Source organism: Pseudorasbora parva, chromosome 12 (assembly GCF_024679245.1).
Source record: "Pseudorasbora parva isolate DD20220531a chromosome 12, ASM2467924v1, whole genome shotgun sequence".
Lineage (NCBI taxonomy): Eukaryota > Metazoa > Chordata > Actinopteri > Cypriniformes > Gobionidae > Pseudorasbora > Pseudorasbora parva.
In genome coordinates, this window is record NC_090183.1 from 4,862,231 (window position 1) to 4,877,407 (window position 15,177).

At 36.8% G+C, this 15,177-nt stretch overlaps 1 protein-coding gene across 1 annotated transcript; it reads right to left on the reverse strand.

Moving 5' to 3' along the window:
* Window positions 1-1,203: 1,203 nt before the first annotated feature.
* Window positions 1,204-14,862, reverse strand: tpra1 (transmembrane protein, adipocyte asscociated 1). The gene is made up of 11 exons (XM_067458840.1): window positions 14,684-14,862; window positions 13,775-13,952; window positions 11,813-11,945; window positions 9,416-9,502; window positions 8,734-8,806; window positions 8,455-8,534; window positions 5,905-6,015; window positions 5,754-5,814; window positions 5,555-5,657; window positions 3,965-4,045; window positions 1,204-2,253 (listed from the first exon to the last, which is right to left on the reverse strand). Exons 2-11 carry the CDS (start codon window positions 13,936-13,938, stop codon window positions 2,010-2,012), a joined length of 1,137 nt encoding a protein of 378 aa, XP_067314941.1. The 5' UTR covers window positions 13,939-13,952; window positions 14,684-14,862; the 3' UTR covers window positions 1,204-2,009.
* Between the last annotated feature and the right edge of the window lie 315 nt (window positions 14,863-15,177).

The following is a 15,177-nucleotide window of genomic DNA, read 5'->3' on the forward strand; positions in this document are numbered from 1 at the left end:
TTAACAAGGTCTGCTCTCATGTCATCACAACATGAATGCGCCCTGGTCCTCTCGTGAACATGCGTTGGAGATATAATCTCTTATAAATATAATATTTAGTAAATAAAGTGGTAAATTGTGTTTTTATCTCTCGGATTTCATTAAACAGATCTTCATTTGTGTTCCGAAGATGAACAAAAGTCTTTTGGGTTTGGAGAACATAGATTGTAAAAAAATACAACAACATTTTTGGGTAACCCTTTAAGTTATCGTACTAGGGAAATATTATATTAATAAACAGAAACTTACAGAAATAAGAACATGTGAAAAATGTACTTTTTTCGCCATTTATTTATTATAATGTAACGTAATGGTCCACAAATAAATAAATAAATTACATACATACATACATATATATGAATATTTTTCCCTTTCATGCGCTTGTTGCTAAATAAGAGTCGGAAGTCGATAGACATTAAACGATGACAGTGTGAAGCATTTTCGATAAAATAGCCATTGACTGTTTAAAAAAAAAAATACACACACATAAATAAAGGCAGAGGTCATAGAATGTAAAGTTCTTTATTCATCTGGAATGTTAAAATGTAAAATAAACTCCTTAACGTTTTATTATTGATAATATAATCTGAAAATAGAACGTTATTCACATCTGATGACGTCTGATTGTTCCTGCCAATGTATGTTCCAAAATAAAAGTCCTTGGTCCTCTGTGAAGCTCAGTAACAAGCTTATTCTTGAACGTCTATTCAAGACGTTACAACACTGATGTTCACGTATTTTGGCTGGACTTCAGTGTTCACCTCATTAAAACACTTCTAAATTCTAATGTACATCTATATACCGATGGAGGAATAATACAGACTGATCTTTAACAAAGCATTTTAGGGAAGAAAATGCTAAAATATCGTTTGAGATATGCTTATACTAACTAGGCTACAAAATCATTAGAGGAAAAGAGCAGGCAGAGCAAAGCACCGAGTATCAGTAATACGGCAATTTTCACCGATTTTCAGATGATATTAGTTACCTTGCAGTGGCATTGCAGGAACATTTAAATCTCTAAAATGTCTTGATTTACTTAAAATCCACTAATATGGCAAAAAAATCTATCTCTAAATAATACATTTTTAATCATAAAACATTTTCTCTCCATGCTCAAATCATATTAAATGAGCAAAAAGAAATGAGCAATAAAAACAAGCATTTTACTCAGACCAAATTTAATTAAAGATGAATTATAGTGTTTTCAAACAAAAATGCTGGCGTTTGTTTTGTGTGCACCAAGAAAATGTTAGGTTGTTATTAGCTTGCAGTATTTTTAATCAAATAAAATGGGTCAATGCTTTTTTTCTCAGAGTATGGTCCTCTTTTCTTGCATTAAGTTTTCCTCCACATGGAATGCATTATAATAAATCAGGCTTGAGCCAGTTCCATTTTCACTTTCAATTAGAAAGCCACGGGTCAAGTTCACATTTTAAGCTTTTTAAAACTGAGCCCAAATCTGATATCAGGCTAAAACGAAATTCAACAGATCACTAAAATAAATTAAAAAAATCAAAAGAAAACACTATGACATAGCACAGAGAAACAAAGGGTTTCTAGATAAAGTCAAGGTAGATTTTAAGGTTCTCAAGCCTTCAAATTACAACATGCACCAAAATGACTGCTTTTCAGTGCAAAACAACCCTAATGGTGGAAAGAAACATCTGCTGAGTTTTGGATGTTTCGCTGGCATCTGTAGCATAACTATAGCTAATCCAGTCTGAAATCACCTAGAGATATAATATATCATTTCAGAAGAAATATATTAGGTTAAGCACTTCACAAAGTCCAATAAACTTGCTTTGAGTACACAAATGTAAAATTAAGAGCACTGTTGTTACACAAGGAATGTTGGATTCATGGAATACAAATTTTTAAATAACAGCACTGACTGTGGAAAGGCAGTACATGACAAACTGAACTCGTATCGCAGCGTGTCAAATGTTCGCTCATTGTTCAAGTGTGTCTCAGGCGTTCAGGGCTCTCCAGCGGTCGCTGTCGATGCTGTTGATGCTGTGCGCTGCTCCGTACGGTCCCGACACCACGTCGTCCAGGTACGAGCCGGACCCGTCGATCTGCGTGCTGGAGTACGAGCCGTGGTCCAGCTCTTTCCTGCCCAGTCCGGAGGAGGACGTGTTGGGCAGGTGCACGTCAGAGTCTTCGGGCTCGTCGATTTGTGACTTGTAGGAGAAGAGGATTTTGGGCTCGGAACTGGAGAGAAAGGAGGAAGCTCGTTACAAAACAGGAAAATAGCTGTATTGAAAACCCTGGAACACCTTCGGTTCAGCCTTTTAAAAATGTATTCTAAATTGTTCGTTCTGATATATTATTATTATTATTATAAAAAATAGCATTTAATGTTTTTGTCAGCTTGTTTTCTTTCAATTAGCAGAGGTTGTGTGTTTATTTTTGGAATGGATTGATCGCAGGCCTCATTGATCTGGGTTGATGCAACTCAGTTTTTAAGTGACAAAAATCTGTATTTGTGGATAACTTTGCCAATATTCAATAAAATACTGAAGAAATTGCTTTAATGTTTAACCAGTAAGTTTGTTTTGAAATGTTTTTATTTTGGCCTCATTGATGAGAATAAAATTCATCTCTGTGAAAAAGAAATTAATGTGTATGTGTGAGTGAGCGAGAGATTGAGTGTGTGTGTTTGTGTGTGTGTATATAAGAGAGCAAGTTAGTGTGTGTGTGTGTGTGTGAGAGAGAGATTGATTAAGTAAATGGGTGGGAGAGTGGTTGCTTGTCTGTGTGAGAGTGTGTATGTGCATATATGTGTGTGCGTGAGTGTGTGGGTGGGTGGGTGGGTGAGCAAGAGATTGAGTTTGAGAATGTGTCGGTGTGTGTGAGAGTTTGTGTGTGTGCGTGTGTGTGATTAAGTAAATAAGTGGGAGAGTGGTTGCTTGTCTGTGTGTGAGTGTGTGTGTGTGTTGGGGGGGTCTGTGAGACGGAGTTAGTGCATGCATGCGTGTGTGTGTGTGAGTGCGTGTGAGTGCGTGTTTGAGTCATGAATCCACTCATGCACAGGTCTGAGGCCTTTATCTTTGCATGCACAAATCATGTAAATATGTGAACATGAAGATGATGAACACTAAATGTTTCTCTAATTATTTCCCTCATTCATTTCCAATGGATTGTCATTTTTGACCAATAGAAGCTCAGATCAATAAGGCCTACAATCAGTCAGTTCCAAAAATAAATACAAAACCTGTGCTGACTGACAGAAAACAAGTTGACAAAAAGATTGAATCAGAGCGATTTATTACTATTTAACGAGCCTGTCATTTTTGACCTGGATCTCCACAAGTGTGTAAAAAGGTGTAAAGAAAAAAGTATCTTCATTAATCTTTTTTTAATAGTATTATGTATATTAACTATAAAGTACTGCTATACAAATATAGATAATAATATTTAGTGACATCCAAATAAAGAAAGTTATATCCTCACCTGGTGCCCTGATTTTACTGTAGTTTTTAGAGAAATGATCTGTACACAAAGGATAATTCATAGGCGTACAACTGGAAGAGCAAACGCTTGTATGATACGACGGTTGGCAAGAGTTGATAATGAGGGTAAATGTGTGCAAAGCACAGTCATATAATATACCCCCCAGGCAGCTTGCTCTTTTAAAATAAAATATTTGATTCAGAGAAATATAAGAAAATCATAACTTCCCCAGTTCAACCATAATAAGGAAATCAATGTATTAAAAAATAAAACCTATGATATTTTAAGGAAGTTGAAAACCACAGTGGGCGATTCATCTCGTCTGTGAATACAGACAGTTACTCAGTTTCGCATGCAGAGCTAAAGCGTCGCGATATGACAGGAGGATGAGTCTGTCTAGGGGGTGAATGGACTGACATGTCTGTAATATCCTGTGACAGAATTAACTGAAGCAGGTGGATCCACATACCCGAAGAATCCTTTGAGGAATGTCACATAGATCAGAGGAGCAAAGACGGAAAAGTACAGGAATGTGGTCACGTCCACGCAGCTGCAAACAGAGGAACAGAAACAGAGTCACCTTCCAAACTACAGAGGCTGAATTCATCTGCCCTCCATTTAAGCCTAGACATAAATACATATAAAATCAAGTGCCCCTATTATGCTTTTTCAGATATGACCTTTCATGTTGTGTGTAATAGAGCTGTTTGTGAATGTGAAAGCTCTGAAAAAATGCATAGATCAAAGTGCAGATAAATTAGGTTATTGTCACCCAAAAGAAATAAGTCAGTAATTCCCGACACACCATTACTGTTTGTATCAGGTGCTGAGAATCAGATATGATAATGATATAGATATTACATAATGACATGATATAGCATTTGGTTCCCAACAATCACAACAGACTGGGCCATCTCTCACCAATCAGATCAGAGCAGCTCTCAGAAAGGCGGGGTTTAGAGAGACTGAATTCTTTATCGAACCGTTTGAGACACTGATAGAAAAGAGATGCTGCTGCAATATGTATAATTAAAGTGTTTTTGACCTGAGGTGCATGTAAACCTATTATAGGAGAATATAAATAGTATAATTGGGGCATTTAAATGTTTTAGTAAATATTTAAATATTTATATTTTGTTGATCAGACAAACCAAAGGAATTCTCAAATTCATGTTCATTCCTCAAGCTTTTCTCTCATATATAATGTTAACAAAATAATGATTTTGTTTTAAATAAAAAAGAATTAAAAAAAGAAAAGCATTTTCACTTTTGAAAATTCACTTTTGACTTCACTCAAATAAGTTGTATCTAGATAGCAGGACATAGTGCCAAATATATGATATAAAACAGATATAAACATAGGAAATGAGATGTATACAGAATACCTTATTTTAAAATACAATTATTATGTGACTTTTGGGATATCACATAAAATAGATGGATGGAAATGTCTAGATGCCCATTAAAATGCACTCATAAGTTCAATTAGGGGGGAATCTTTTTTTTTTTTTTATCTGATAAACTACGATGGAAATATATTTACTGAATAAATCCCTCAATGTGCAATAAAAAACTCTTTGTGACATTGTCTCAGCAGGGGCTGTGATTGGATAACTGGACAAACCAGTGAACCAATTGCATCACACATCTCAGATGTTGGTTTGGTGGTTCTGAAACGCCTGAGTCAAAGTCTGTCGTCAGAATGATTTGGTTTAATTCCCTCCAGAAGCATCTCTCACACGATTGTGTTCCCAAACACCAGCGTCCGAACACGACAGCATTTGATGAGCTTCATCTGATGCTGAGACACAGCTCATTTATGATGGAGGAAGAAAAGAGCCACAGACTGCAGCAACTTCCATTTTTATTAAAGACATTTTGCAACCAATTTCCCATGAAGTGAGGGTTTTGTTCTTTTGAAAACATGGGATGGAAAATGCTGCTTCATTCGCAAATGTTTTATGTGATATTCCAAGTTAACTTCTCAACTTTGGATGGAAACATAGACTTCTAAAAAGTAAAAAGAGAATATGTTCGACAGAAAGACATGAATACTCACCACAGGCCTTCGATGATGTCAGCGCAGAGCAGCGCGCTTCCCAAACCCTGGACCAGATTCAACACGGACAGGATCGCAGCGTACACGTAAAAACCCCTCTTGGCTGCGGAGCGAGAAACACATTCACATCATCATCTGAACGATCTGCCATTCCTACACGACGAACACTGAACACACGTGACCAGAGGCGTGTACTCACATGGTAATGAGATTCTCTCTCTGATTGGAGTTTTAGGTAGAATGACTATTAAGGAATACACCTACAACAGATTTTAATGCAGAATAAAATCCGTCACTGGATATATTATCGAGATGGATTCAAAAGAAAGAATAAGTATTTAATTAGGTACCAGGAAAAAGAAACAGGAGCTGGCCAACCAGAAGTGCCGCCCACCGTGGCCGTAGATGTTGAAGTCTTTGGCGGAGAGGTGTTTGTCTGGGAAACGAATCTCCAGAGTCCCCTGAGAAAGCAAGAGATGTTGTATTAAACCAATAACCCACATGATTTACAGTGAATTTACCACAGTTAAACAGAGTCATTACTGAAGTACTCATGTTGAACAGATGTTTTGTCGATGACAATGGATAATTTAAGTGCCCCTGTTATGCTACTACATGGTTCCTAATTTTGTTTTAGAGTCTCTACAGTCAAATTTTTAAAATGTATTATTATTACACATTGCAGCATCAGCTCTTTTCTCCCAGTGTCTGAAACGGTTCGATAAAGGTTATTAGTAAAAATTAAAATTAGTTCTCTCTAAACCCTGCCTTTCTGAGAGCTGCTCTGCTCTGATTGGTCAGATGGCCCAGTCTGCTGTTATTGGTCAGAAACCAAACGCTCATTATCATATCTGAATCTGAGCTCTTCCTGGGCTCCTGATAAACAGTGGCTGCTTCCGAGATCGCGTACTATGTGAGTAGGCACTACATTTGAATTTGAACAAACTTTGCGACTGTTAAAAAAATGCATTCTATATAGTTTGTAGAATGTAGCACGAATGTAATCTGGACATACTACATCTGCCATGTTATCATTATCATGTGACCTAGCAGCGTCAGTTGCATCCCCATTCCTCACACCTCCATTCATAAATCCTCTCCCGTGGCTATGGGATGGTAAAGTCGAAAGTACCAGGTCATCCGGGTACTTTTCGCCTACTGTTTTTCGAATACTATGAATTCGGACATACTACTCTGTTTGCCACCTGTTTCGCATACTAAATAGTAGAGAAGTATTACATTTCAGACGTTGCCAGTGAACTGAACAGTAATTATGGCGCTGGTTTTACCGTATCGATCTCATCAAAGTGGATTTGCTTTGTCAGCAGAAAACAGCGTCTTCTCCACATGAACAACACGAACCAAACTCTTCCAGTCTCAGCGACAACTACAGTGTTTGAAGGCGGGACAAAGTGGACGCTATTTGCTGACAGCCAATAAAGAGTATAGGCGGGCATTATGCAAATTAGGAAGTGAGACTGTAAAGGCTACAACATACTCCGCAAGAACAGAGAAAAAAGTTCTCGCTCCCAGGGCTGCGAGAACAAAATGACGTAATTTTGTTCTCGCAGCCCTGGTTTCTGAGTCCTCGCAGCTTGTTCTCTACACATCGTCTGAGCAGAACTTTTTTCTTGCAGGTGTCCGAGGACTATAGTGTGATTGGTCAGATATTTAATGTGGGCGTGGTTAAAGGGTTAGATCACCCAAAAATGAAATTTATGTCATTACTGACTCACCCTAAGTTCCACACCCATAAGACCTTCGTTCATCATCAGAACACGGTTTAAGATATTTTATATTTAGTCCCAGAGCATATGCAGTCTATGCCCACTTTACTGTCCATGTCCAGAAAGGGAATAAAAACATCATCAGAGTAGTCCATATGTGACATCCGTTGATTAGAATCACTTGAAGCATCGAAAATACATTTTGGTCCAAAAATATCAAAAACTATGATTTTATTCAGCATTGTCTTCTCTTCCGCGTTCCTCCAAAAAGATGCAAACGGTGTGAATCGATCAATGATTCGGGTCGCAAGTGTCCAGTGATTTCAGCAGTTCGTATCGCGTCAAACCGCCTAACTGCTGAAATCACTGGACACTTGCGACCCGAAGCATTGATCAATTCACTGATTCATTAACCGTTTGAATCTTTTTGGAGAAACACGGAAGAGAGGACAATGCAGAATAAATTCATAGATTTTGATATTTTTGGACCAAAATGTATTTTCGATGCTTCAAGAGATTCTAATTAACCCACTGATGTCTCATATGGACTACTGTGATGATGTTTTTATTCCCTTTCTGGACATTAAAGTGTGACATTAAAGTGTGACAGTAAAGTGTGACATTAAAGTGTGACATTAAAGTGTGACAGTAAAGTGTGTAGCCTATTCACTTGGATACGCTCTCAGACCAAATATAAAATATCTAAACTGTGTTCTGAAGATGAACGGAGGTCTTACAGGAGTGGAACAACATAAGGGAGAGTCATTAATGACATCAATTTTTGGGTGAACTTCAACTAACCCTTTAATGCTGAGAAATGCAGATGTTCGGCACCTGCTTTTCTCGTGTAGTAAGGAAGGTACTGGCCAGAACAAACTTGGTTCTTGTTCTTGCCACCTCAAGAAAATGAACAAATTTCTTTGTTCTTGCAGAGTATGTCCAAGCTTAATTACCGATGACTCATTTCGGTTCAGAATTGCTTCTTTCTTTTGGGAGACAATAACTCCATTTATCTGCACTTTAATCTTTGATACTTTGCAGATCGTTTACATTCACCAACGGCTCTATTACACACTACATGAAAGGTCATATCTGAAAAAGCATTAAAGGGGCACTTTAAGGATACACCTTTGCTAAAGAGTTTTTGGTGCAATAACTGGCTCTATAACACACCTGTGTAATAGAGTACGCCAGAGACAGGACCGCAGTAATGGCCAGCACACGCTTGATGCTGGACTTGCTCTCCAGATGGCCTGAACAAACACAATCATAAAACACGTCACTTTAACAGGAAGTTCAGCACATACAAAACACCCTTCATCTTAATAGGCTCAATAAGTTACAATGAAACATTTACATTTACAAAACATGGAGATGTCTTAAAAATCACTGTCTATTTTTATGAGAAACAGACATGAGATTGCAAAATACACGTTTAAAATAGAAACGTACCAAAAGCCAATCCGAGTATAATGACACTAAGCTCAATACCCAATAAAAAGAACCTTGTGATTTCCCAAAGCACCTGTAAACACACAAACACAGATTCACATCACAATACATGTGACAACATCAAATCCAAACAGACTACAAATACTTCATTTATTCATGTTCCTGGTCAGATTATTTTAAAGAAAGCTTTGTTTTTATAATCCATCATTATAATGTAATCAACTTTCTGTTTCATCTGATGTCTCTTCAATCACAGGTCATATAAACACCATCCAATATCACAGTCTAATCAGTTTAAGATGGATAAAATCAGTTCTCTGAATAGAAAAATTCAAAAGAACAGCATTTATTTGAAATTCTTTTGTAACTTTATAAATGTCTTTTGTGTCACTTTTGATCAATTTAATGTTTCTTGCTGCTGAACAAAAGTATTAATTTCTCACTGTATAAAGAATCTTTCTGACCGCAAACTTTTGAACGTTAATGTGTGTCAGATACACTAAACCTATAGCAAAAGCAAACTTGATAGGTCTGGAACAGAATATAATGAAATTAGAATAGCATAGCTTAGAGAACAAATTGCTTCTTAGGTTGTATGCAGTACCATAAAGACAGACCGAAATCAATATGAAGTTAAGATATCCACATTAAGATAGCTCTGCGTGTTTGTTTGTGTTTTTACCTTATCTATGAGCGTGGCGGCGCTGGATGTGCTGACGGTCATGGAGACTACGGCGCGTGTGATGCCTACAGCCGCCACCACAAACACCTGAACAGCACGAGAGAAAGAGCCCGTTACCACAAGTACAACACAGGTGTGGGAAACAGAAACTAGACTTTCGTGAACTTTCATTTCCACAAGTTTTATGGTGGAGCAGGTGAACACTTCTCAACAACAACACACATGATTTAAAGGATCATTCAAACGCTGCAGGACAATGCACAAACTCAAATTTAAAGGGATAGTTCACCCAAAAATGTTATTCTGTCATCATTTACTCACCCTTATGCCATTCCAAACCCATAATAAAAAACATTCAAATACAGTAAACCGAAGATCAGCTGAACTTGCTTCTTGAATGAACCTCATTGGTCAAAGCGAGCATGTCTCTTCAGAAGACATTTAAGCACATAGAGGTTTGATCCCTAGCATTATTAATAGTGAGGCTTGAGTCAGTAAACAGCACTATTTAAAGTGCAGGTTTTACCCACAGAGGAAGTACCACAAAATTAAAACTTCCACTTTGCAGTTTCAGGTCATGTGGGACGCTTTGCTACTTATCGGTAGAGCAAAACTTAATAGGTACAATATGCAAGATATTTGAATTCGAATATCCAAAAACCACTACACCAAAGTTATATATTTTGTTTTACCCTCGATTTCTGCTTTCATTTCGTAGAAACCATGGAAAAACCATAGACGCTTTTATATATATTATGTCTTTTAATAGACAGGTGACCAACTGTTAGGACACATTCATCGACAGAAAACTAATCACTGTTATACCGCTCAACACAGTTAGTCTTATTGTTAAATCTGGTTTTCTTGATTTACCGCGAGTACCAAGTTTTACCATGTTGAATATCGATCTAGCTCACTGATGAACTGTGTGAAAAAGTGTCTCATAGTAGCTGCAGAGTGAACGCACAGGGCAGCATAATAACTTTCAACACTCAAATGTATTTAATATGATAAAACAGCTCTGAGTTACCCCACATACGCATGAGCGGAAGAAGCGGAAGCTTCATCTACGGCATAAATAAATGTCCGCTGCTCTTGATCTCGTCTTTCATTAGCAATCTCTCCAGTGGCCTCGTTCAGCTCCACCCTGCTTTATTCTACAGTAATGGTAATAAATCATAAAGCATCTTAAGACACATCTTTTCCAACTGCATCTGACCAATAAAGACTAGCACTTAACTATCCAATTACATTTTCAGTTTGTTTGTTTGTTTATTTGGGGGGAGAAATATATTTGTCTACTGTGCTCGATTAACTGAGACTTCTTACAGCACTTGCAGGTTGTTGCTCTCCCCTTTTTGTAAGTCGCTTTGGATAAAAGCGTCTGCTAAATGATTAAATGTAAATGTAATACATTAACTCATTCCTGAATATAATTCCTGTCATTCTTTTCTGCCGGCTTCAGAGGTGAAGACAACAACTCCAATGATTCCACGAAATCAAGGCTCATCAAGCTTTACCTTTGTTTTTAATAAGCGCCTCTAGCACCATGACAATTAAATATCGTGCCTTTAATTAATCATTAAAAATCATCAGACATTATCATTATTTCTGTTACACTTCCTTAAATGATCACAGAGGTACTGGGATAAAAGCTCATCGTTTTGATATAAACACTGATGTCTACAGATGCGTCACCTTTTGAAAGTAACTTGGCGTTTCAAATAAAAATGTTATCCATTAGATTGTTAATAATAATAATAATGCGTTCGATTTATATAGCGCTTTTCAAGGCACTCAAAGCGCTTTACATAGAAGGGGGGAATCTCCTCAACCACCACCAATGTGCAGCACCCACCTGGATGATGCGACGGCAGCCATATTGCGCCAGAAAGCTCACCACACACCAGCTGATTGGTGGAGAGGAGACCGAGTGATGAAGTCAATCAGGATATGGGGATCATTAGGAGGCCATGATGGACAGGGGCCAATGGGCAAATTTGGCCAGGCTCTTTTTCCGAAAGACATCCTGGGATTTTTAATGACCACAGAGAGTCGGGACCTCGGTTTAACGTCTCATCCGAAAGACGGTGCTCTTTGTCAGTATAGTGTCCCCATCGCTATACTGGGGTGTTAGGACCCACACAGACCGCAGGGTGAGCACAAACATGAGCACCAACATTGTTACACCAGAAGTTGTCGACAAGTTACTTTTGAAAAATATATGCAAATCAAACGAGATTTGTTCAAAAACACTGATTCTGATTTTTTAAATGAATTCATTCAAATGAAACAGTGCAGCAAATAACATTTTGTCAGAACCTCTTTATGTTAAGTTGTCTGTTCAGAATTGTAATCTCAATTCTCGAATCTCAGTTCATCCAGAACCGTGCTTACCAGTATGTAAAAAGCTACGAAAATGGGGCTGGAGGTCAGACGGATCTTAGCACGAGCAGAAGGAAGCTTCCACACCAGGAACACGAGGAAAGCCACGTTAGGGATGAGCAGCATCAGATCCCAGTAACGAACCCTGAAGGGCAAACAGAGACAGAGAGACAGAGACAGAGAGAGAGAAACCATTACGAATCTCTCTAAACAGAAGCTTTACTGCTGTGAGAGAGTGTGAAGACAATGTTCATTAAACATGTTTGGATGAATCAGCACAGAAAACATACATTTGTTACTACAATACTAGACCACCCACACACACAAGCCCATACAAAAAACAGGAATTTCAACTTTGATGCCATGATGGAAAATACCTATTTACCCAGACATCGACCTCCTGGGAACCAGAAGGAAAGGTTTAAGCATGTAGCTGTGCTTTTTTCTTTTTCTTTATTATACACTTTGAATATTTGATCATGCGTTTCTCTGTAAAGGACACGTCTTTGATTCACAGTACATTTAAGGTTTCAGAATAATTTTCCTCTTTAACTTGTTTTTTCATTCGTAAATTAAAAAGATCTGTATAAAATGTTTCATATTTTAAGCTTTAATTGGATGAAGAAACCTCAACCTCCAATAAACATACAAACCAAACCTGTATGAAACTCAACTTTGTAATGAAAGGTATTATTTGTTTATATAATATGTATGTCCTGTAATATTGTATAATGTATAATTCTGTGTATTAACCTGCTTTGAGACAACTATAGATAAAAATATTAATAATAATACTATTCAGCAAGCACACATTAAATTGATCAAGAGTGACAGTAAAAACATTTATAATGTTACAAAAGATTTCTATTTCACATAAATGCTGTTCTAATGAACTTTCTATTCACTAAAGAATCCTGAAAAATATATCACACAAATTTGACGCAGCAAAAACAGTTTTCAACATTGATAATAATAAGAAACGTTTCATGAGCAGCAAATCAGCATATTATAAAATTCAGCTTTGCATCACAGGAATAAATTACATTTTACAGTTATTTGAGATTGTAATAATATTGCACAAATATTAATATTTAATTTAATAAAATCTTACCGAACCCAATCTTGTGAACAGTAGTGTGTAATAAAAACAGTATTACCAAAATATGACCATGTCAAAATTTCATAGAAATATTGTAGATTTTTGTCATGTAAAAAGGTGCAAACTTAGTCCTGATATCCCTTACAGAAATTCCCTCACTTTGCTTAAAACAAAACCCAGCACAATTCTGCTTTAAAAATTCACTCATGTTTTCCTCTGAAGTTTACTTACGAGAAATCACTTCGATACAATAGGAAATCTCAAACAATAGACCTACTGTTTTTCTTTCTATTTAATTTGCTGATACATGCTTTTAACAAACAAGGAGAGGAAGTTGTCTTGACCGAAGCACCAAACATCTGGAGTCTCTTTAAAACGATTCTGAGTTCAGAGAAACATTCACGAACACAAATATCCTCAAAGGAAGACAAAACTAACTAACGGTCCCTTGAGAATCCCTACGGGGTTTTAATAAAAATACAGAGGACAGTCCCATCTGAGAGTGGCATTACTGGCACAGAAACGAAAGCAGAATTGAAAGCCCGTGTCCTCAACAGCCTCCATAACTAAAATCACATTTCACGCGCCTCACAAGCGTCTACTGTCAGATCCTAACACAAGATCATCTGTATCTAAGAGAAAACTGAGCTTAGAAACTACATTCTTCAGGCATTCAAACATGGCAAAGTGCCCAGATGAAACAGCGTTGAACACACACACAGCTGCAACTTAATTTTACTTCACAGAAATAGATTATAACTGCTACATGAAGAAAATATGAGCAAATGTACCATAACACCGTAAGACACGCTTGTAAATGTATAAAAGCACTGTATGTGTGTCTTACAGACAGTTATTAAAATGATCGGGCACACCTGGACTCTCCGATGTCGTCGTACAGGATCTGCAGACACTTGTGTGGTTTGGTGATGTTGATCTCATGGCCAGGGTTGAATTCAGAGCTGTTCTCCGGAGTGGGAAACACACTGGTGTTGCCATAATGGACCAACCTTTCCACATCAGTCACGGTCTCCAGCATTCTGGATTAAACCTCTGCAAGACAGTTTAAACTTATAATACATAATCATACACCAACCAACCATTCATTTGCATGTGAAGCACATATTTCTAGGAGTTACCAATAATACAATGCACAAGATCAGATTCACAACTACGTTGAAAACAGAAGATTTTCAAATAAAAGAACTTAACATTGTACAGTCAGAAATGCTAAATGTTGTCTGTGTGAGTACTAAAATCACTACAACTGAAATAAAAACATAAAGCTGAATAGAAATGTTTTTAAAAGCACATAAAAAACGTAAAAATAGGAATAAACACTTATTAATATATTAATAAATATTATAAAAGTATATAATTAATAAAAAAGAAAATAAGACTCCCCCACTTTGGATCATTGAATGACTGTTCATCGTCCTTTAAATAGACATTTCATTGCCATTTTTTAAATGTTATATTTATAAGAGATCAGAAAATTTCGACTGTAACAACGTCACCATTTGGGGGACATTTCGATTTAACCGTAACAAAGTTCCTTCTCAGGAACGTGTTTGTGTATTTAAAGATATATGACGTTACATAACAGCTCACAGTCTAACAGATTCAAAGCGTCAATGAACTGGGATATTTCTATATGTCTATAGGACGAACGTGATGTTTACATTGTAAGCTAATGTAGCATATTGACACAATTCACACAGACTGCACGGGTATATAACGTTAAATATATATATCAGCTGATAAACCTCATAAACATAGCTCACCTTTATGTGGCGATGATCTCAGATCAGAGGCTGGTGTACTTCAGCATTAACGTGATCATAGGTTATTAGTTGAGGCATAATAACTTTAGTCGGTGTGTCGGTTGTTTGTTGTTTACAGGCGGAACGAAACTGATGCGTCAGCCGCGATTCGTTTGTCAGATAAAAGTCAGCGTGAATGCGTTGTTTCAAAGATGGCTGCCATCATTACCACATTTCACAATAAAAGACTGACGGATCTCAATAAATACACGTGTTTAAAATTAATATATCTTGTGTATTTTATCATTAATAATTTTGACATTATTTGTTATTTTACTACTAATATTTTAATTAATGTATTGATATTACTTTGATTGAGACTTGTTGTTTGTTATTATTGAAATCGTATTAATTAAATTAAAAATAATGTTCATCGTACACTTCGTTATTAATACCAATATATAGTTTTTGTGACAATAATAAAGCACACTCAAATTGAAATATCTATATATTAA

Excerpts from the sequence above, each read along its gene's own strand:
- tpra1 (XM_067458840.1), bottom strand. The coding sequence starts at position 13,938 with ATGCTGGAGACCGTGACTGATGTGGAAAGGTTGGTCCATTATGGCAAC. Across the intron at positions 9,503-11,812 it reads TCGTAGCTTTTTACATACTG|GTGTTTGTGGTGGCGGCTGT; the intron begins GTAAGCACGGTT and ends CGTGCTGTTCAG. Across the intron at positions 6,016-8,454 it reads TGGCGTACTCTATTACACAG|GGGACTCTGGAGATTCGTTT; the intron begins GTGTGTTATAGA and ends TTGCTTTCTCAG.